Here is a 22,843-nt window from a genome sequence, read left to right on the forward strand (position 1 = left end):
TGTAGTTAATGTGTTGTCTTGTGTAGTTAGTGTGTAGTGTTGTGGATAGTTTTGTGTTGTGTGTTAGAACAATGAGGTGACTGCTGTCTCCAGGTAGAAACAGGAGTGATACACCTGCTGCTGTCAGACCTGCAGGTATCAGGCTGTGATGTTCTCCTTTATAGTGGACAGAAATATTTGGAGTGGCACAAATAATTTGTGTGGCATCTTATTGAATGCAGAACACCTGATTGTTATGTAAATAGTTTGAAATGGTTAAAAAAAGGGTAAAAGGTAAATGGCTGCAAATAACTTTGTTTGTTTTGCAAAACTTGTGTATATGATTTTAAAATTTACAATTTATATTTACATTTAAAGTTATGAAATATTATTCAATCAACGTTAAATGTTTTTTATCTGATTTTAGATCAATTGTGTTAATACAGTATGCCAAAATGAAAACATAACTGTAAATCCAGACACGTGAGGTTGTGCTGAAAAGGATGATACCAAACAAGGCAAAGTAAATAGTTTTTAAAGGTGAAATGTAGAGGAAACATCAAAAGTAGTTAAAAATGGCCAATTAAACATTTTCTTAAAGTAACGCAATAGTTACTTTTAAAGTAATTAATTACTTTTAGAAACTTGTAACTCAGTTACTAACTCAGTTACTTTTTTGAAGAAGTAACTAGTTACTATAATTAATTACTTTTTCAAAGTAACTTGCCCAACACTGGTAGTAGTATAGTGTATTTTGTGGAATTTACACCATTTATAATAAACTATTTAAATGGAACTGCAACGCTTGGTGTTCTTCGGGACTTGAACGCACCTTCAGTGTGTTGGTCCTCCAGTATCCCACAATGCACCGCTGTCGTGTGCGGTGTCCACGTCAAACTTGACACCCTTCGCTACGGTCGAGTCGATAATGGCTGCAGTCGAGGTGGCACTTTTGGGTCGCTGTGGTGTTTAGACTTGCCAAAAAAACCGCTGAATATTCCTCTCAGGCTGACCGCAGACGACACAGACTCCAACATAAAGTCGTCATCTCAGGTATTAGCTGTCAGACTTCGATATTATGTCCGCCGGTCTTCAGGAACTACTTCGTGTGGACGACCAGCTGTCATTAGCCGGGTTGTGGGCTTGCTAAATGAGCTTCTGTCGGTTTGGAAAGCGACTTTGTCACGCAGGAAAGAAATTGGATTTTAGAATTTACGGGTCCCCCGTGGCTGAGAGTCTCCAGCTGAGCTTGATGAGCGAGCTAGCTGTATTATCTTTCGAGTCTACGCTAGGCTAGCTCCCCTGTTCTCCTCGGCCCTGCTTTGTTTTTGTTTGGTTTTTGTCTCCTCCGAAGATGTCATCGTGGTTGGGGGGAATCGGCTCCGGCCTCGGCCAGTCTCTGGGCCAGGTTAGCGGGAGTCTGTCATCTTTCACCGGGCAGATATCGAACTTTACCAAAGACATGCTGCTGGAGGGTGTAGAAGAAGTAGGAGGTAAGTTTGTTTGTGTTCCTGGTTTGATCCGTGCGATGTCCACATCACCTTTAGAGCACACCTGAGTGAGGCTTTTTCTACACGTGTAGGGACATGATTTTCAGTTTTGGTATATGTCCTATAACCTCACTCTAATAAACTGCTACTAAAGCTCATAAACGTCCAAAAGTAATCCCTCAAAAGTTTTGACTTGAAGTAACTGGTTATATTGCAGTGCATTTTCTAATTTTCAGATGTGACAGAAAGAGCAGAAATGCATAAATTGCTTGTTTTGCCTGACCCACACAAGATAATACTTGCCAAAATAGACATCATCACAAAGAAAATCTGAACTTTTTGGTGGCCTCTCAGCTCTGAATTATACTTTCACTGAGCATTTTGGATATGACACAACGGATAACAGACACAACTCACTTTTGTTGAAAGAAATTGAGAAAATAATATAGTACTGCACCGTGCTTATACAAACATTTATATCAGGATCAGAAACGAGTTGCACTGCCGCACAGCTCACTCTAACACCATCACAAACTTCAACTTGAAGTTGAATCATCTTCTTTGTATAAAGATTTAAACTTAACTGACATCACGATTACAGTAGCGCTGTTGTGTTAAAGTCTGTCATTTTCAGCTTAGTTTTGCTATAAATTGTCAAATCAGTGTGTAAATGTAGTTTACTTTGTTAGGTGCTTGGAATTAATCTCAAATGAGATATAGGCCATTTCCAATAAATAATAACATTAGTGCTCTACAGCAGCACATAATATAGACAGTGAAATACCTAGCTATGTATTAAACGGGGATGCATACCTTTCAAAATGGTGATTGATTCAAAATGCAGGATAAAATATAAACAAATTGGTTTATTAAAACTTCTGAAAGTTTATTAAGAGTTCTGAAAAATTTGAATTCAGTATCAAGCACAATATACAATGCAATTCAAAACTAAAAATTTAAAAAGGCCTGTCATACAAGTCTTTAGAAGTTCAAATAAGTTGCAAGCATTTCTGTATTCTTGTGTATTTACAGTAAAATATCTACGTATCTAATTAGACACCTGTGACTGTGAGTCCTCATTAGATGTAAAAAATCCCAACAACCCCCCCCCCCCCCAAAACAATCCATGCTGTGCTGTATATAATTATAGTTATGTGCTATTAGTCTATAAAAGTTAAACAACTTTTTTGATCTTAAAAGGAGCTCCTCTGTTTGGCACTGAATGAGTGGGACAGCTAGTATGATAACAGTGTTTGAGTTTTATATCCATTAGCAGTGAACTAAAAGTTCCAAAAGTTTCCAAATTGTTGAAGGGCTGAAACAGCCGCTGTGACTTACAGTGTAGGTTTTAGAGCATACTTGCATTTCCACACCACCACAGCACTATATTTAAGGTTGAGCTTCTGACAGACATGTGTTGACTGAAAGAACTCCTAGTTCCTGAAAAAATAAAAATTTCCTTTTGTGTTTATTACACTCAAAATTTTCTCAATGGTACATTAAAGTCAGTAATATCTGAATTTAAAAATAATAATTCAGTTGTAAACCGACAGATAAATTCCAGGTGAGAGCAGCTGAATATGGACACATGGGTCGGAGAAACACAGCAGTTTACTTGTTGTAACACAAAAGTCTGTACCAGTGATTTTGGTGTGACTGTTGCCTGATTAGACTGATGGCTATTGTGCAGCATAATCTGCTATCAGAACATGGTCAGACTATCTTCAGTATTCAAGAACTAACTGTAAAGTAGATTCAGCTCTTTGTTTTAGAATCCTAAAGTGGATTTTTCCCTCTTATGCATTATGTTATTTTCCTGTTACACTACTGGATTATTCAGCTTTACCACTGGTTATTTATATTCCATGTAGACACATTCTTGTATGTTGAAACACATTAATTCCCCATCAACCTTTGATTTTATCAACTGGAATTTTTTTATTTATTAATTTTTTTTACAAATGCATGTTACCAAATATGCGACTCGATTCACCTCTGAGGCTATCTGCGAAGTAAAAGCTCCAACTCTGAGTTCATTTAGGTGCAAACTTAAGCAAACATGGGCCCTGTTTTTCATTGTCAGCTGAGGTTTAGCAGCATATCGTCAACACTGATAGAGAGGCGTTGTTTGATTTCCGGAATTGCTCATATTTGGGTGTTCATATCTAGTTTTTGAACTCATCATCATTCACTAAATTGCTTCGTTGTTTACACCAAGAGTTAAACTGTAGTCGGTGTTTAACAATTTTCCTGTCAGTGTTGTTTTGAACTCATCAGTTGCTAGATATGAAAAAGGGAGCAAAGAGTCTGATTTTTTTTAATATATTTTTTTACACTACTGCATAATATGAAAATACTGATTGCTGATTCGCCAATTTTGGGCATAGTACTAAAATGCAGTTATTGTAGAGATTGGATTAGAAGAGCCCCATCAACCTTACCCACTTAAACCCTGAAGTGTCATCTTACTAAAGCAAACAGTGATGAATGATAAAACACTGACAGAAAGAGAACTTTGGCCACAGATATCCAACTCACAGCTCCAGACAGAAACAAGAAGTGTGAATTGTTATCACTGCAGGAGGGACTTTTAAGTAAACTTTTATTGCTGGATCTTTAACTGAGGCTTGGTGTGAATGTTATGTGTTGGCTGAGATTCCTTCAGCTGTTAGATCACATAACTCAGACAAGATGGCGAGGAATGTTCAGCCTGCTCAGCCAAGCGTGTTTGTTTATCATGTGAGCAAGGTTAGGCTCCAGTTAGAATCACTTAAATGTGCTACATATACCATGATGAATAAAGCAGAAAAGCCCCTCTCAATACAAAGAAAAGTAATGCACAAGTGTGTTTTTACTGTGTTTATTGTAGTTGTATCATTAAAATGATGCAACAGATTTAAATCATGTGCTGCGTGATTTTTACATTGAGTCATGAATAATTTTGGAACTGCTACTTTTTTAAAATGTTTTTTTCCCCCACATGCAACTACAGATGCTGCCACGGAACTGCAGGTTTCCAATTCCAAGTTGGCTGAAGTCGAGTCTGCTTTTGGTGTTCAGAAATCTGAGGTTAGTCTTTTTACTCTGCAATACTTTAAACCTTTCTGGCCACTTTCATAACAGGAAATGTGAAACTAATATTATTAACTGTGGGTTTGTTGTTTGGTTTGTCTGTTTTGCTCATACCCCAAGTCATCAAACTTCCATAATCATAGTTGAACTTTATCAGTACTATCGAACTATGTTTTAAAGATGGCAATAGGTCCTTCCTTAATGAATAAAAGTAGCAGCATTCTGTATTTTGTCTTCCTGCCAATTAAGATAAATAAGCCAACAGTGAATTTGACCTAGTAGCATGCACTGTCTCTAGGCTTCATATTGCTTTTCCTCTGTGACATTGAGCTCCCACAAAACTATTAAAAACACATTAGTGAAAAACATTGTTTGTATGCTTCTGTCTTACCATGACTCAAGCTATAGTTGACTTTGAGTCCCTCACACACTATCCTGCTGCTTTCACTACTCTTCCAAATGCATTGTAATCTGTGGCTAAATATAGCCCTGGGCAAATGTGCTACATTAGATCTTCCTTTTTGAGTAACAGTTGCTCAAAGCTACAGCTGTTCCCATCTGTTTTGTGGCCAGTATTTAACCCTATAAAAGCATAAGGCCATGTACTCTGTGATGTGCTTTTTATGGTCACAAACAGATTTAAGTCTCTGGAAGGATTAAATAAGCTTGGAGCTCAGTGCGACTGAAAAAAGTAGACAGAAAAGTTGTAAATAGACAGAAATGGGTTAATATTGTTGGTTTAGTTTTGGCGAAAATGCAGTATTTTAGTGTCTCTGAGATCCAATATGTCTGCCTTGTAGTTGACTGTGATCCCTGTAAAAGTTGTAAATACATTCTAATTTTCTGAATGTTTCTGTATTTCAGTCTTTACTCCTTGATATGTCTTTGTTGCAGCATGAGAGATTGCGAAAGCTTCATGCAGAGCTTGAGGAGAAGCTGGAGGCAGCGGAGATCCAAATCAAGCGTCAGTCTGCAGAATACAGGACCCTCCTGCAGCAGAAAGATGTATGTACATGTGAATTTAACAGTGTTGGCTTTAAGTGAGAAAAGATTGAAAAGTGGTTAAGACACATTATTTCAGTTTTAGATTTATTAAAAGGTTTTGTATGCACCAACATGTGAACCTTGTTTGCAGATGTGGCAATAACACTGGGAATTTATCTGCAATGGAAAGCTACTTATGAAAGGAATTTTAGCTCTAAATAGACATGTATGTCTAGCCTAAATCAAACTTGGCATTTGTGCTTTGTTAGACTAAGACAAACCCAGTTTCATTTGGAAGTCTTTTAGGGAAAGTCTTGTTATTTTTGTCCCTTCAGGTGGAGATCAGTCACCTGAAAGCTCGGCAGAGTGGGCTTCAAGAAGAAGTCCAGAAGCTGCAGCAATCAGCCCAGTCTGCTTCAGCTGGCCCTGCGATGTTGCCCGTAACCACTACTTCATCGTCCACTACCTCCTCTTCTGCTTCCTCTTTCCTGTCACGTCACCCAGGATCTCACCATGGCTTCCATGGTGAAGAAATGGACCTCAGCGACGTGATCTGGTCGCAGCAAGAGATCAACAGGCTGTCGACAGAAGTCATGCGTCTGGAGTCGGAGGTAGCACACTGGCGACGAATGTCTCAGGTAAGACTACAGAATAATTAAATGACTATGGAACAGATGGTTTTACCTTTTGAATATTTTTTTAAAAATAACCACATGAACACACTTTTTTTTGTTTGTTTGTTTTTTGTAACAGGCATCAACAGCAACAGGAGCTGGTAATGGCAACCACAGTGAGATTCTCAAGCTTCAAAGGACTATTAAGGTAAATGTTATGGTCTGTTATTGTTGTCTGTACAAATGATATTGCATTTTTCTAACTTTGCTGCTGTGGGATTTTCATTTCAGGAGCTTCGAGATGAGATGAGTCGTGAGGTGGATGAACACCAGCATGAACTTGCAGCTCTGCAAGATGCCCAGCGACAGAAGCTGGCAGATGTCACCCGGCGACACAGGCAGGAGCTGGCAGAGTACGAGGAGAGGATAGAGGAGCTGGAGGAACAGATTCAGAGTGGTCAGCTCATTTTTGGAATAACTGTGGGAAGCTTGGGCCATTAGAGAGTTTTGAGAGTTTATTGCAACAATGATCTGCTATGACCTAAATTCTTACAGTGTGTTAGAGCAAGGCACATATGTAAATGCATCTGATGTAAAATAGTTGTATCTCAGTCGCACAACTCTGGTGTCGCACACAAATTAAATTGGTCCTCTTAATAATTTTCTCCAGGTGGCGGTCAGCCCACCTCTGTGTCAGACACCTCTGTGTCAGACACCTCCAAGCTGCATGAACTCCATCAAACCATACAGTCCCTGCAAGAAGCAGCGGAGCAGCATGAGAAGCAGCTGGCCGAACTGTCTGCCAATTTGGAGGAGGCACAGAAGATACAAGCCTCACTACAGCTTGAGAAGGATGATGCTCAGCAAGAGAATACCGGGCTCCTGCAGAACTACACGCGGCTGCAGGCTTCCGTGGCCGAGCTCCAGACACGAGTACAAGAGCAGGAGGGGAAGGCTTTGCAAAAAGCCCAGCTAGACCATGAGATCCAAATGTTAAGAAATAGCTTGGAAGGTATTCATTGTGTTAAATTATGGCTTATTCATATGGATGTGTTATCTGCTTAATTAACATTCTTTATTGATGTTGCAGCTATTGCTAATTCTATTTTTTATTGTAGGAACATGTAGATGCAGAAAATTGTCATAGGCGTCACATTTTAAGCCATTGCTTATCTGTATATTAACTCAAATGTCCACTTTCTAGCTGCAGAAAAGGAAATAGAGAGACTGAAAAACCTGGAGGTAAGCATGAAGATCAGCAATGTGCACATGTTTGCATAAACTGAGTGACTCTGGCTATAAAAGCAAAAACTGTATCTGTGTGCAAGTTTGGCTACCTCTCTTTTAATCTTGTCATCTAGTGATGTGCTGCACTGTTTCATGTGCTTATGCTGCTTTTTGTTTACACTGGATTTTCAATCCTGAACACTTTGTGATGGACTTCAGTCACATTGATTCAGCTTTCTTGTTGAAGATCATCACCGATGATAAGATTTGCGTTTCCAGCTGTGACTCAGATCAAACAGCAGTCTCAAGTGGAAAGCTTGCATTGTCTAAGCACAAAATCAACACATCAGGTCAGGAGTGCAAACAGGATCAGGCTTGCCAAATTTAAGGAGGTTGTGTACCATTCCTTTAAAAAAGAAAGAGGAGATCTAGTGCATGTCAAATGTGACACCAAAGAAAGGCGACCTTCAAAAGAGTTGCACAAGACGAAGACCTAAATGGGGACAACAGATACATTTAAATGGTGTGCAGTTTTTGCTTTTAATGGCTGGAGTCACCTTCATAGGCTTCTCCAATTAATTTAATGACTTATTTTAACTTTAGGCAGAACCAAAGGAAGAAGTCGAGCATGCAGACATCTTAGAACTGAACACCATTATTGGAGCACTGAGACAAGAAAAGGAAGACTTAGAACAAGAAAAGGTTTGTTTATATTGTACATAAATATTATTTTAGTCACCCGTGAACTTGTCGCATTAATTTATTTGAATTTTTTCTGTGTAATTGTGTCAGTGGTAAGAAGAAAAACAGTATTCAGTTAGACAACACAGTGTCACCAAAGAAAACCAAAAGGTGGTTTTGTTGATTGGTTCCTGCCAATAATGGGTTGCGGAAGGTACTCAGCCTCTGTAAGTAAGTTTCAGATTTTCTGTCCACAGCTTAATCTGCAAGAAAGACTTAAAGTGGCAGAAGAACAACTAGTCAGCAGAAATGAAGCCGAGTCTGATTTGGAGTCATTGGATGATTTGAAGGCAGAACTGGGGAGGAGAGAAAAGATCCTGAGAGCTACTGAGGAGGAGCGGGACACGCTGATGTCTGAACTGGAGGAACTAGACCAACAAAACCAGGAAGCTACACAGGTCTGCATGACTTTGGTGCTTTATCTCTTTGTTTATTTGTATTTCAGCAACTTATTTAGAGATATTGATATCAAGTGTCACATTTTAGCATCTCAGATTGTCATTTCTTGACACATTTTGGACTTTTAAAATTTTTTACTTGATTAGAAAAATGCACAATAAACAACTCAGCCTTTTCCTCAGCAGTTATATGAAGTCTGTATGGTTTACCCTGAAAAAACATCATTTTGAAAAAACAAAACAAAAACTAAAATACAGTCCAACTTGACACAACAAAGCCCAACAGTAGAGACAACATTAACACTTTTGTTTTTCTACTTTAGCATATGATCTCAGTGAAAGAGCAGCTCTCTGGACAGCTGAAAGAGGCTGAGACAGAGCTGAAAAGAATGACTGCAGAGCTCAACACATCCAGTGACCAGAAAAGGGCACTTGAGCAAGAGCTGGAGACCCAAAAAGAGAAAATGAGCCAGAGTGCTTTTACCCTTAACGAGCTGCATATGGGAAAACAACAGTTGGAACGGACAGTGAAAGAGCTAAAAGACAAACTGGGACACTCACAGGAGCAGATCCGGGATGCACGCAGAGAGGTCACCGAGCTAAAGAAGACCCTGCAGGAGAAAGAGGAGCTGTTATCTGCTGCTAAAGCAAAACTTTATGAAGGAGGGGAGAGAGCAAGTGAGGCACAGGGTGCTAATGAGGCGCTAGCAGAGAAGGAGAGAGAGTTGTCAGACCTCAGGAGAGAATTGGATGAGATGAGGTGCTCCCACGAGAAGGTGATGTCTGAAGACTATGAGTTGAAGGTGGAGAACAGGAGGTTCAAGGCGGACAATGAGCAGACCTTGGGTAAAGTGGAAGAACTAACCAAGCAGCTGAAGGAAAGCCAGGGTGTTCTGAACAGGGTTGTGAGGGAGAAGGATACTCGTATTGAAGCTTTAAAACTGGAGAAATACCAGCTCGAAGGTGAATTGACGCAGGCTGAGAACAAACTAAAAGAACAGGTAAAACAGTACCAGCAGACCATCGAGGAGTTAACTCGAGCTCGATCTATGGACGCCTCTGCTTTGCAGACTGAGCATGAACGTGCCATCAAACTAAACCAGGAGAAAGACATGGAGATTGCTCAGCTGAAAAGAGATGTGGAGCAGGTGGCAGCTGACCACAGAGACACCAATGAGATGCTATCGATCACAGTTGCAGGGCAGCAGCAGCTGACGGATTTGCTGCAAGAGAAAGATGTCTTTATGGACACTTTAAAACAAAATGCTGCAGATTTACAGACAGAGCTGGATAATAAGGTTTCAGTTTTCACCAAGGAAGTTGAAACGCTCAAACAGTCGCTAGATGAAAAGGATAAGCAGCTGGGAGGTATGAAGGAGGAGAACAGCCATCTGAAAGAGGAGATTGACCGCCTCAGGGATCAACAGAGCAGACCTCAACCTCTGGCTGAGCCCAGGACTCTGGACATCATCACAGAGCTGGAGACGGAGATCACCCAACTCAAATCCTCCCGTAATGCCCTGGAAGAGGAGGTCCAGACTCTGAGGAGAACCACTGAGGAACAGCAAGCTTCTCTACTTCTCTCTCAACAGTCTCTGCAGGCTCAGCAGAGCGAGATTGAACAGGCCCGTGCTCACCATCAGCAGACAACGCTAAACTATGACAGACTCATCCAGGCCAGAGACGAAGAGATAACCCGCCTCCAGCAAAATGTAGAGCAGCTTAGTGAGAGTCAGAGCAGAGCCAACTCTCCGTCTGTGCAGGGAGAGGTCATCTTGCAGGAGGAAAAGACTCAGACCCTAAATCAGGAGAATGGCAATGAGAAACACGACCTGTCTAAGGTAGATATAGAAAGACTGGTGAGGGGCATCAAGGAGAAAGAGACTGAGATCACCCAGCTTAATGAGAAGAACCTCTCACTGACCAGGCAGCTGGATCAGCTGGTGGTTTCTCGTGATGAAGTGGGAAAACTCTCACAGATGATCATGCAGAAGGACCTGGAAATTCAGGCACTTCATGCCAGAGTTTCCATGGGAGGCGGACACAGCCAGGATGTCATGTTCTTACAGCAGCAGCTACAGGCATATGCTGTGGAGAGAGAGCAAGTGATTGCCGTGCTTAACGAGAAGACCAGAGAGAACAGCCAGCTTCGGTCCGACTATCACCGCCTCATGGATATCATGGCAGGAAAGGAAGCAGCCCTGTTGAAGCTTCAGCAGGAAAATCAGCGCCTCTCTAACATGAGCGATCCCTCGGGAAGCCAGGAGATGTTCAAGGAGACCATCCAGAATCTGTCTCGAATTATTAGGGAGAAGGACATAGAGATCGATGCCTTGACCCAGAAGTGCCAAACGCTGGTGACCGTACTGCAGTCCTCAGGAGGAGAGCCCGGTGCTGGCTCTGGAGGGGTCAGCAGCAACCAGTTTGAGGAGCTACTGCAGGAGCGGGACACACTGAAGCAGCAGGTGAAGAAGATGGAGGAGTGGAAGCAGCAGGTCATCACAACAGTCAAGAACATGCAGCACGAGTCGGCTCAGCTGCACGAGGAGCTGATCAAACTGCAGAGTCAGGTTTCTGCCGACAGTGACTGTAGCTCAAAGCTCTCAGTGGACTACGCTCGACTGGTCCAGAATTACGAGCAGAAGGAAAGGAGATTGGGAAGTCTGAGTCTGGAGCTCGCACAGGTTCAACAAACTATTACCCAGCTCAGCAGCACAAAGGATGTCCTGTTAGGGAAACTGGACAGCGTCACACAGACACCTGAAGTCACAGCCACTCAGTGTAGTGGCTCTTCTCTCAGTACTGATGCTCCAAGCCATCAGCCAGATTCTGCTGTAAAAGATGAGAAGATGCAGCAAGAAGTTGTTCAACTAAAAGCACAGTTGACTGAGAAAGAAAACACGATCAGGACTCTTCAAGAAAACAACCACAGACTCTCCAACTCCGCGTCTGCCTCAGAAAGCGAGCAGCGAAGTCAGGCAGAGGAGGCTCGACAGGTCAGAGAGAGACTGGAGGCCTTGCAGAGGTCTGTGAGGGAGAAAGACTTGCTCATCAAAAGCAAAGGAGACCAACTAGTTCAAGTAAGTGAAGCACTGCGTAACCGTGAGAATGACAACGAGGTTCTGAAGCAGGCGGTGACCAACCTCAAAGAGCGTGCGCTCATTCTTGAGATGGACGTGAAGAAGCTAAAGGAAGAGAATGAGCTGGTTGCTGCACGCTCTCGAGAGAAAGAGTCAGAGTTTAGAGCTCTGCAGGAAACTAACATGCAGGTTTCCCTCCTGCTACGAGAGAAGGAGTTTGAACTGAGTGCGATGAGCGAGAAGGCTGCCACTGTGGAGAAACTGCTCAAAGACAAAGAGCAGGTCAGTAACTTTTTTTTTTTTGGTAGTTGAATTTATACTGACGCATTTTAGTAATGAAATGTATCCATCAGCGTCATTTTAGACAGGAAACTTTGTCATTTATTCTTTCAAAATTTGTTTATGATTTACTGTTTATTGCTCTCTTGTAGGGTAGATCTGGTGAGCTGAATCAGCTCCTGAACGAAGTGAAGTCCATGCAGGACAAAGCTGTGGCATTTCAGCAGGAGAGGGATCAGGTGATGATGGCACTCAAGCAGAAGCAAATGGAGACTGCGGCATTACAGTCTGAGGTAAAAGAACGATATTCACCCATGGCCCTTAATTTTACTTGTGGTATTGTAACTTCATATGGAACCCTCCAGGTTACCAAGTTTAATTATCAGGCATCATTATACATGCTCTGTTTTCATTCATTAAATACTCAGACTATTGCAGTATAGAATCTCTGCTTCATCATGTCGCTCAACCATTGTGTATATATACCCTATAACTGTATAGTCAAGTAAATACTTAGTCTGTTGATAATAACACATGGCTGCTTCAAATTAAATGGCACTCTGCTGAAGCTATCTTTTTTGTTTTTGTTTGTTTGATTGTTTACAGCTCCAACATGTGAGAGACAAAGAGCACCGCCTAAACTTGGAGCTAGAGCGGTTGCGTAATCACCTGTTGGAGATTGAAGATTCATACACGAGAGAAGCCCTCGCTGCAGAGGACAGAGAGACAGAGCTGCGCAGGAAGGTGGCTCTGCTGGATGAGAGACTGGCGACATCCTCAAGTGCTGTGGAGAGTGCCAGGTTAGCATAAAACTAATGTGTGTTTTAAAATGTTTGATTAAAGACTGATAAAATCACCAGGAACTCTTCGTTATTTACTGTAATTAGTTCAGGTATTTTCTTTATGTATATTGCACTTTGTTCTCATTGACAAGGAAGCGGAAATGCATAGAAATAACACATCTACAGTAGGCTTTCCTCACCCTTGACCTTTTTACATAACATGTTTAAACCTGGTAGGATCAAATATTTTTTGTCAAACTAAAATGTTGTTTGTACCACTAGTTGACAGCTAATTATTTACTGATTATAAAACTGTGTTACTTTCACTTGGATCCAACATTGCTGTTTACCTTAAAATAATTTTGCATGAAAATGTTTTAAAATTATTTGTGTCATTCTTTTTGTGTTTCTACTTACCCGTCCTCTCTCTTCCAGCCAACAGGCCAGCATGCAGGTAGAGTCTCTGCAGGAGCAGTTAATTGGGGTGGTGAAGCAGAGAGACGATGCGCTGGTCCAACTCAGAACCTCTCAGGAACAAGTCAACCAGTATGCAGTATCACTCTCCAACCTGCAGATGGTGCTAGAGCAATTCCAACAAGGCAAGTTTGAGGGCTTCAAAGAGATCTTTGCTGTTTAGACCAGACTCGAGCAGGATAAGTGTGTCTGTTATCCTGGAATATTTAAAACTGTGTTTTCCTCATAGCACTTTACAGTTGGTGTACCCGGCAATGCCTTTTTTGATTACTTTTAGTAATACTTTTATCTGCATTTCTCCGACAGAAGAGAAAGCCATGTACTCGGCAGAACTTGAGAAGCACAAGAAGGAGAAAGAGGAGTGGAAAAGAAAAGCTCTGAAACTGGAGGACCAAGCTTCTGCTCTCCAGGTAAACCAGCAACCAATCACCTGTCAGAGAATCATTTCTGTGATTAGCATCAGTAGCGCTATTTTTTTCTTCTTCTTTTTTTAAGTTGCTAGATATCAGAATTTCATATACCGTATTTTCACGACCATAAGGCGCACTGTGCTAAAAGGCGCAGTCTCAGTTATGTGTGCCCTTACTGTATTTAACACACACATAAGGTGCACTGGACCATAGGGCGCATACAAGTACCGTATGCGTATTTAAAAATAAAGCGGGAGCAACCCTGAATTCGGTACCTTACTCACATTTCTATTGCCGGTAATCGTCATCATCAACAACACACAAGCATACAAGTGTGCGTATTTAAAAATAAAGCAGGAGCAAAACAAAGTTTGGTACTCACATTTTTATCATCAATCAAACCCATCGAAGTCCTCATCCTCTGTGTCTGAATTGAACAGCTGCGCTAAATCTCCATCAAACATGCCAGGTTCACTGTCTTCACCGTCAGAGTCACTTTCCGTGCCGTGCAGCTCCTCGGAAACGATGCCGGCTTTTGCGAAAGCTCGAACAACAGTGCCAGCAGACATGTTAGCCCAAGCATCTACAATCCATTGGCAAATTGTGGCGTAACTCGCCCGGCGCTGCCTTCCACTCTTAGTGAAACTGTGGTCTCCACCGGTCATCCATCGCTCCCAGGCCGCTCGCAGCCTTACTTTGAACGGACGGTTCACACCGATGTCCAGCGGTTGGAGTTCCTTTGTCAGGCCTCCCGGAATGACAGCAAGCTCACCGTTCATTTGTTTCACTAGTTTTTTCACATCGGCTGTGAGATGGGCACGCATAGAGTCACAGATCAACAGCGATGGTGATGCGTGGAAAAAACCACCTGGTCTCCTTACATACACCTCCCTCAGCCACTCTTTCATCATTTCCTCATCCATCCAGCCCTTTTCATTTGCCTTAATGATGATTTCTGCTGGAAACTTCTCTTTAGGCAAAGTCTTTCGCTTAAAAATCACCATAGGCGGCAGTTTCTGTCCATTAGCATGGCAGCCAAGCACAACAGTAAAAGAAGACTTTTCATACCCCGTTGTGCGTATCGCTACTGTGCTGGTCCCCTGCTTCTCCACAGTGTGACTCACCGGGATGTCAAAAGTGAGCGGGACCTCGTCCATGTTAGTGATGTGGCTGGGCTGGATGTTTTTGTCACCGATGTGTTTGCTGCAGTAGGAGCGGAAGATGGCCAGCTTTTCCTTATAATCCGCTGGAAGTTGCTGCGCTACCGTAGTCCTGGTCCGGATGGAAAAATGGCACCGTTTCATAAAACGAAAGCACCAAGACGGACCTCCTTGGAAATGTTCAATGTTCATCTCTTCAGCTAGTGAAACTGCTTTTAGCCGAATGGTGACCGTCGAAACGCTTCTCCCGCTCGCGCTTTGCTCGATGATCCACCGCTCGAGTCTTTCCTCCAACTCGAGCCACCTCGCCTTATGTCCGCGGAAACTCAGCTGCGTTTTCTTGACCTGCCGGAGCTTGTTTTCCAGCTTCCTCCATTTGCGAACCATCGATTCGTTAATCTTAAATTCTCTCGCCGCTGCTCGATTTCCATGTTCCTCCGCGTAGCTGATGGCCTTCAGTTTAAACTGTGCTTCGTAAGCGTGTCTCTTTGCCATTTTCAGGGTTGTTAAAACAACGATGTCCTGCATAATGCACATACCTGTTCTTTTATACAGGTATGTGCGATTGTCCCGGTATATACGATCAACGCCCACACTTCACCCTTTAACGTTCTCATGGTGTTCTCTACTACGTCCTCCTTACAACACATAGGGCGCGCCGCACTTTTTGAAGAAAATCTAAGACTTTTAAGTGCGCCTTATGGTCGTGAAAATACGGTAATCTTTTGAAGACGGTGGATGTCACACTTTAATAAAAATCAGTAAGACAAACGTTATGTAACGCTGTAACTTTCTCTGTCAGATAAACCTGGATGAAGCCAACGCTGCTCTAGATTCAGCATCTCGTCTCACGGATCAGCTCGATCTGAAGGAGGAACAAATTGAGGAGCTGAAAAAACAAGGTGAGCTTCAGCCAAGCACTTTCACCTACTGACTTAAACATGTCTTTATTTTATTTTTTTATTTTTTTAAAAAATCTCAACTATAAATGTTGTGTTAATGGTGTCTTTATCAGACTGTATAAAGCACAGCTTTCCAGTTTTACTGAAAAATGTGAGGTTGCAGTAAAACTGCTGTCGGTTTAAAGATCACAGCACTTTGTAAATATTGTGTGGAAGGCATCTACCTGCCAGCCTTTGAAGAAACACTTACTTCCCTTGCATAGGCCAAGAAAAGGACCAAATGAGTGAAACTGTAATTCTCTGAAGTGGGAAGCCATTCGTTGTTTCACACTCTGCAGCAGATTTCATTCCTATCAGATATGACCATTACATCACAGCAAATTCTCAGACTGTTGTTTTTTTCCTTACTGCTCTCTGGCTGTTCAGACTTTGTCCAGACCTGATACGAGGCGCTATATTTTCTTTACAAATCAGTCACCTATATGAAAATTTACATTGTGTCTAAAAATAGTTGATTAACTTTGAGAACGCACTGAACAGTTGAGCTTTGGTATGTCTGTGGAGCATTGCTCTGTCATTTGAACCACAGATTAACATATCTGAGATTCAGAAAAGTAAATAGCCTGAAATCTTTGTAAATCCAGATCTTTTTGCAACACTAACAGCTTGTTGAAAGTTTTTCTGACTCATTTAAGACTTTGCCAAACATTTTTTTGCACTGTATTTTCCACCTTAGCCAGAAAACATACACATTTTTATTTTTTGTTGTTGTTGTGTTATCCTAATTTCCTACAAAATAGTACAATTTATTCCTTGTCATTTGCCATTTGTTGTTACATCTGTTGATAAACGGGAGAGAAAAATGTTGTATTTGTGCAGTCGTTGTTATATTTTTAATCAAGAAGGATTAGAGGAGTCTGTAACTTGTGTCACTGTGGTTTCACTGCAGATGTTGAAACACAAGAGGCACAAAGTGGCCCATGTGCAATAGAGGCCTGAACATTACTGTTAAAGTTGTCGCTCTGTTTGTGTCCATGCTGCAGTGGATGTGAGGCAGGAGATGCTGGAAGAGGCACAGAGGAAACTCATGAACCTTTTGAACAGCACAGAGGGTAAAATAGACAAGTAAGTTTCAAGTGCATTTCTGTTAAATATTAGTTCCAGTTTATTTAGATTATGATCACATTTTTCCATTGTTTTTAATGGATTATTATAAAATCCTCAGGTAGATTTCCCACTTTCAAGTTCTCATTTTTTTAACTGTGAAATTGAGAAGATCAAGCTTATGATTGAAGCAGTTTGTTCCCATTTAGGGAAAACCAGGTGAATCAAACTAAACCTTTTCTGTTAAACTGAAGTGATTGAATCCTTTTTTTTTTTTTCTAGCTTGAAAAAAATACTTTCCATCTTTAGCAACATAAATCCCTCCAAATTGTACTAAGTTCACAGAAACTGGATTATTTTAGAGATACGTGGTCTTAAAGGATTGCAGCAATTATGGAAAAGAAATGTACCCTTCTAGCCACTCTAGTGTTTAGTGCTATAAATAAGCTTTGATGAAGATTGATGCATTTTGAATTTAGGTATTGTTCATGCAGCTGCATAAAAATGGATCATAGCCACATCTTTGGGTTTTTTTTGTTGTTTTTTTTAAAACCTTGAAATTACATCATCAGTCAGCATTGTTGCCCATGTTGTTCTTTCTGCAGGGTCCTGATGCGTAACTTGTTCTTAGGATACTTCCACACACCCAAAACCAAGCGTGCCGATGTGCTGAAGCTCATGGGAAGTGTCTTGGGTCTAAACCGAGAAGATGTTGAAAAGGTGAGAGATTTCTGGACTGACAATAATCATTTTGTTTCATTGATTTTTTTTTTTTTTTTTTTTTTTTGCAAAAAGTCCAATTACCTAAAAGGTTGGTAAGCATTGTTGATAAAGAAAAGACACCAATGCGACAGCGTCTGTCTGGTAGCAGCTGGTTTGCTTCTCTTAAAACTCTGAATTAGTAGAAAACCAAAAAATGAAAGTCTGTTTAATTAAAAATAAAACTGACTCTTTAACATCCTTATGCTTCCTGCAGTAATCACTAAAAGGTCTTGAATATTTGTTATTTGCCAAATTAATTAAGTGTTTAAAGATTTATACGTGCAAAATTCTCGACCCACCCTTCATCATTTCATATTTTCCTTCCAAGGAGTCAGTTTGTAATTATTTTAAAATGCTCTTGGGCAATAATTCTCCAGTAATCTAAAGGCCTTTCAAAGTTTTTCTTTGGACATCAGCTGCCTTTTTTTTTTTTTTTCTTCAATCATTTTCAGTCCTTGTATCTGAACATTTTCAGAGGAATGTATTTGTGTGTATATGTTTGTTTAGCCACTTCACACTGACCTATGAACCATTATAGCATTATAAGGTACCTAATTCAAGGGATGAACTAGTTTTGTCTACACATTACAGGCAATTCAACAAAGCAGTGTCTTTAGACGTTTTGTTACTAGCAGTATTTGAAAGTCATGTCTTTAAGAAATGGGAAAAGAAATCGAGCAAAGGCCTGACACATGACACATGGCTCTTTTGTTGATCCATCTACTGTTCACTGAAGCCTCATCAGATTGGCCTCTTGTCTACTGTGGGTTCCCAAACACTCACACATGAACTCATCTTTTCACTATTATTATTATATTTACACTTTATACTCCAGCGAGGTGTGTTTCACTCTTATGTGCATTCATAGACTCATCAGCTAGCTGCTGTCGGTACTTCCATGAGTGTCCATGCCTAACATGCTACTGCATAAATAGATGAGGTTGATTAAAAGATCGGCGACAGCTGTGCCACTCAGCTTTTCCTTAACACTGAACCTCTGAACCTTCCTCTCCACATCTCCTCCTGTAGCCGAGCCAAAACCACACCCGCCACCACAGTCTCAGTGGAAATGTGAATGTCAAGAATTCATTTTTTAAGGAAGGGAAAGGGGGAGAAAAGGATGAGGTTTGCCAAATTACACAAGAATTGGACTGAAAATCAGTAACAACAGGTCTTATGGAGTGATGAAATTTGATTTTTTTGGCTCAGTCATCAACAATAAGTACAGAGAAGGTCAGAAAAGCGGAACAACAGTGAGTGTCCACAGCCATCTGTGAAACACAGTGGAGGCTCTGTCATGGTTTGGGGCTGCGTTTCAGGCAGTGCTGTCGGGGATCTTGTCACAATTGATGAAATAATGATAACAGGAAAGTTGCATATGCAAAGTCCAGCAGGCTTGAGTTTGTGAGCATCTCCTTCCACGTGGGATGATGGGACTCCCAGACAGCACTTACAGAGGGAGACGAATGTAGCAGTAGGAAAAATAAAAGGAGAATTTCTGCAGAAGCCGTAGGGGGGGGAAAAAAAAGAGCCTTCTGTACTCCCTCTTCCATCAGTATTTTAAAAAGATTCTCCAGCGACACCTTTTTCTGTAGAAGAAACTCCAGCAAGTTCAGTTTAAAATGAGTCAAATATTAATTGCAGCAAAATTGCACCTGTGTAGTATTTTTAAATGTTGCACCGTTAACGCTGCGTTGGCACACTTGGCAAAAACATTTACTTATGTCAGCTTCACAAAATGTTACATTTATGTCAGGCTGATCAATATTAGTTTAGTTCAGTGGCTGATTCCGTTATTTGCGTTCTCCGTCACAGGTCACACTGACACTCTGTCAACAGGCCTTTTTTACATTTTTGACAGGATGAATTGGGTAATGATGTCCTTCAGATATCGTTCAGTCAACTACAAAGTTGTCCAACAGTTTCTTTTGACTCCAGCAGTCCCTGAAAATCCTCTCGGAGCTCAGCCCTGGAAAAAAAAAAACATTTTCTTGTCCAGATCTTGAAGTACTCTGGCGCGATTCCCACAGGGCTCCCGCCAGAGTACTCCAAGTATATTATCCAACCCTCCTAAAAGAAAACAGATACAGAGTGAGGGGCAATGCGATTAAAACTCCTCAGAAAAGCCATTTTATTGTGTTGGAAATCATTCTGCTTTTTTTTTTCCTCATCCCTTCTTCATTTCCTGTTAATGCTATTTAAATTTTCCACTCAACTCGTGTTTATGGGAGCCAAGTGTCCCACAAAACCAGGCAAGTTTTCAGAATCTGTCTCTGTAGAGAAGCTAACCCCCTTTCTTGTCCCCTTTTTAAGTCTTATGCTGTCATCCATAAAGTCTATATGGGTTCTGTCCAGTTAAATCCTGCCAGAGAACTGATGATTCTGATTAGGTAGGACTGTGTGACAGTGAGTAAAGCTTCTTCTACAAACTGTGGACTTGGAGTGAGTGACAGGGGGTAACTTTCCAGAAAGTTTTGGCAAGCGCTGTAAGGGGGGAAAAAAACTTTGTGACAAAAGAAAATCCCAAAAAGTAGCCTGAATCATCAGTGTCACCTTTTCTTTGCCAGCACTGTTCATCCTTGTGCTTGTTTAAATAAGAATTAAGTCTATTTTGTGTATTTGATCATAGCAAATCGGTGTATTTCTTCTAAATATCCCAAATATTTATCTGCACTTCTCCTACCTGCAGATGCTGGAGGACAGGGGCCACGGTGTTACTGGATGGGTATCGAACTGGTTGGGAGGCAGAGGAGCACAAAGTGTCCCAAACACTCCACAGAGACCCACCAGTGGCCAAGGGCTCAACTCTGTAAGACATGATTCACAGTTCTCACTGTATATATTTTGCCCTGAAGAATAGAACCCAGCCCAACAGTTCCTTAAACTGTCTTTCATCACCATGCAGTGTAGCACTGACACAGGATTCATTAAAGAGAAATACTGACAAGTGTTCTGTACTTAATAGCCACAATTACAATTAGTCTCAAACAAAATCAATAAATAACGAAAAGTCATGATTCTGGCAGAAGACCACACATGGACCCACAAACCCCCAGTCCTACTATTTCTTTTTTTTTTTTTTTTTTTTTTTTTTTTTACATGACTTTTTAGTTGTTTTAAACAGAAAACAGTCCGCAGACTTGATCCAGGGTCTTAACTTCTAAAATGTCCTCAAAATGTATAGAACGTGCAGTGGTAGAGTACACAAACGAGACAACGTTCCTCCACGACCATGGTGCCACATATGACATATAACACACAATCAACACAGGACTACATGAAGTGCAATGTGCAAAAATTGCAAAAAAAAAACAAAGACAGTGCAACACCAGACAGAACAGAATGATATAGAAATGTGCAAAAGGCTGAGATGATAGCAACAATTATAAATAAAACCCTTTACAACACAAAACTGCTTTTTAGCAAAATAAATGCTTTTTTAATATTAGTGCTTGTGAAGAATCCACATTTAAAGAATAAGAAAACAAGTTTCTTTTTGAAAATTTCATCTTATTTTTTACCAGGATGCTACTGTGATGCTAGCTCTTTACTTTGGTTTTCAGGAAGAATTTCCCCATTTGGCTCAGTAAAATATCTCATTCACTCGCTGTCATGTTCCTTGTTGTTGCAGTCCTTCTCAGAGATGTTTGTGAAATTTCTGGAGATGGAGTCGACTCCTTCTCTGCCTGCACCAAAGCTTCCGGTTCATGACATCAAGCCTCTGAGCGCCCCACCCGCGGGAAGAACCAGCAGCGGCACTTCCAGCATGGCCGCAGGTAAATGGCCCACTTAAAAGAAAAACACTTGCTTCTTATTTCCTTTCATGCATCCAGCTTTATTTAAATTTAAGCCTCTTTCTTCTCAGGGGCTCCAGTTTCCCAGAAGCGAGCCGGTGATTCCAATCCGTTCCTGGCCCCTCGCTCTGCAGCGGTGCCTCTGCTGGCTGGTTCCGGCTCTGGGGGCCCAGGAGGCCACCTGCTGATGAAGCCCATCTCTGACACCCTGCCCACCTTCACTCCTGTGCCGGTCTCAGCTGAGGCCAGCGGTGGAGCCGTGCTCAAAGACTTGTTAAAGCAGTGATCGGCCCTGTGAGGAGTGCAACACAGATGTCTTAATTTAGCCAACACAAGTTTTACACTACAAAGACTGAGATTTTGGAGCAGATCTGCTTCTTTTTGCTGCTTTCTTTACTTTCTGCAAAAATAAATGAGCAGAGCGTTCACAAAGGCTTAATGTCACTATTTCGGGGAGATGATTAAAACGGAAGTTCTTTGGTTTTTTTAGATTCTGTTTCACTTGCAATTACTGTTCTATGCAACAGACTCTCCCTTTACACACCAGTGAAAGTGTTTCCCACTCAGAATTATTGATAAGTGATCAATGATGAGACTACCTTCAAAAACGATGCAGGATCGGAGCATTTTAAAGTTTTGAGTCATTCAGAGTGAGAATTTTCAAAGATCTGGTCATCTGAGTTACATTATGATTTTTATTTATCGCACCACATCTGAACACAAGTGACCTTTTTCAGCTCCGTCTGCGCAGTACAATACAAGTGGGCTGAATCTAGTCATCACCTCTGTTAGCAAGAGGAAACACGTCCTTCACAGGACAACTTTTTATTTGTTGAATACTTTTATTTTTCTTTTCAACAATGCAGTGAGCTGTTTCTTATCCAGGACTCGCCTGAAACACTCTGGCAGCAGCAGCCTGCATAGAGATTTATGTGGTTCAGTACATCTGTTAAAACCATAAAGACATTTCTGCAGAAATCTTGTCTTTTCCAGACGGCTAGACTGTGATATGCAATAAGCGTTGTAATTATGGCTATAACTGCTGACTGTGGTTTATCGGAAGCTTGAGACTGCTCTTATGTTTAAGTACAGTACTATTATATAGTTATATATATGTGTAAAAATGGGTGGTGTTATTTTGTTTTCTATTTATAGGCACTGAGGATGTTGTGGAAGTAAAAAGTGCCTGTCTTTTTTCCTAATTTCATAGTTGTATAATCAGGATTGTAAAAAATAATATAAAAAAATATATATTTACAAAATTGCACATTTAGAAGGACCACAGTAGCGGAAGCTGCTCTACATTTTTGTATAGACATCAATCAGCTGCTGCAGAAGGAATGTTACAGGGCTTCTCCAGGTGTAATGATTAAATGTACAAACTGTAAATCCTCCTTGAAAATAATTTTTGTAGATGTAAAATCTGAAACACTTGGGCGTCTAAAAGGAGTCGGGTTGCCTCGGACTTTGATGAGCTTTACTTAAGTTTAGTACCCGTGAATTAATTGGAATTTTATCATCAAATAAAGGTACCACTGCTGACCCCATGTTTGTGTGCATCTTGTCATTTTTACCGTTTTTTGCTTTGTTT

The 22,843-nt window shown here is 41.0% G+C and overlaps 1 protein-coding gene across 1 annotated transcript; it reads left to right on the plus strand.

Moving 5' to 3' along the window:
- The first annotated feature begins 818 nt into the window (after window positions 1–818).
- trip11 (thyroid hormone receptor interactor 11) lies at window positions 819–22,799 on the plus strand. Its single transcript, XM_004539961.3, has 21 exons — window positions 819–1,472; window positions 4,462–4,538; window positions 5,436–5,546; window positions 5,861–6,163; window positions 6,279–6,347; window positions 6,431–6,596; window positions 6,810–7,151; window positions 7,344–7,381; window positions 7,970–8,068; window positions 8,305–8,505; window positions 8,829–11,867; window positions 12,017–12,157; window positions 12,471–12,664; window positions 13,082–13,245; window positions 13,427–13,530; window positions 15,493–15,592; window positions 16,636–16,717; window positions 17,302–17,416; window positions 20,148–20,267; window positions 21,090–21,234; window positions 21,324–22,799. Exons 1-21 carry the CDS (start codon window positions 1,334–1,336, stop codon window positions 21,536–21,538), a joined length of 5,964 nt encoding a protein of 1,987 aa, XP_004540018.3. The 5' UTR covers window positions 819–1,333; the 3' UTR covers window positions 21,539–22,799.
- Window positions 22,800–22,843: the final 44 nt, after the last annotated feature.

The sequence above is a fragment of the Maylandia zebra genome, linkage group LG19 (assembly GCF_041146795.1).
Source record: "Maylandia zebra isolate NMK-2024a linkage group LG19, Mzebra_GT3a, whole genome shotgun sequence".
Taxonomy (NCBI): domain Eukaryota; kingdom Metazoa; phylum Chordata; class Actinopteri; order Cichliformes; family Cichlidae; genus Maylandia; species Maylandia zebra.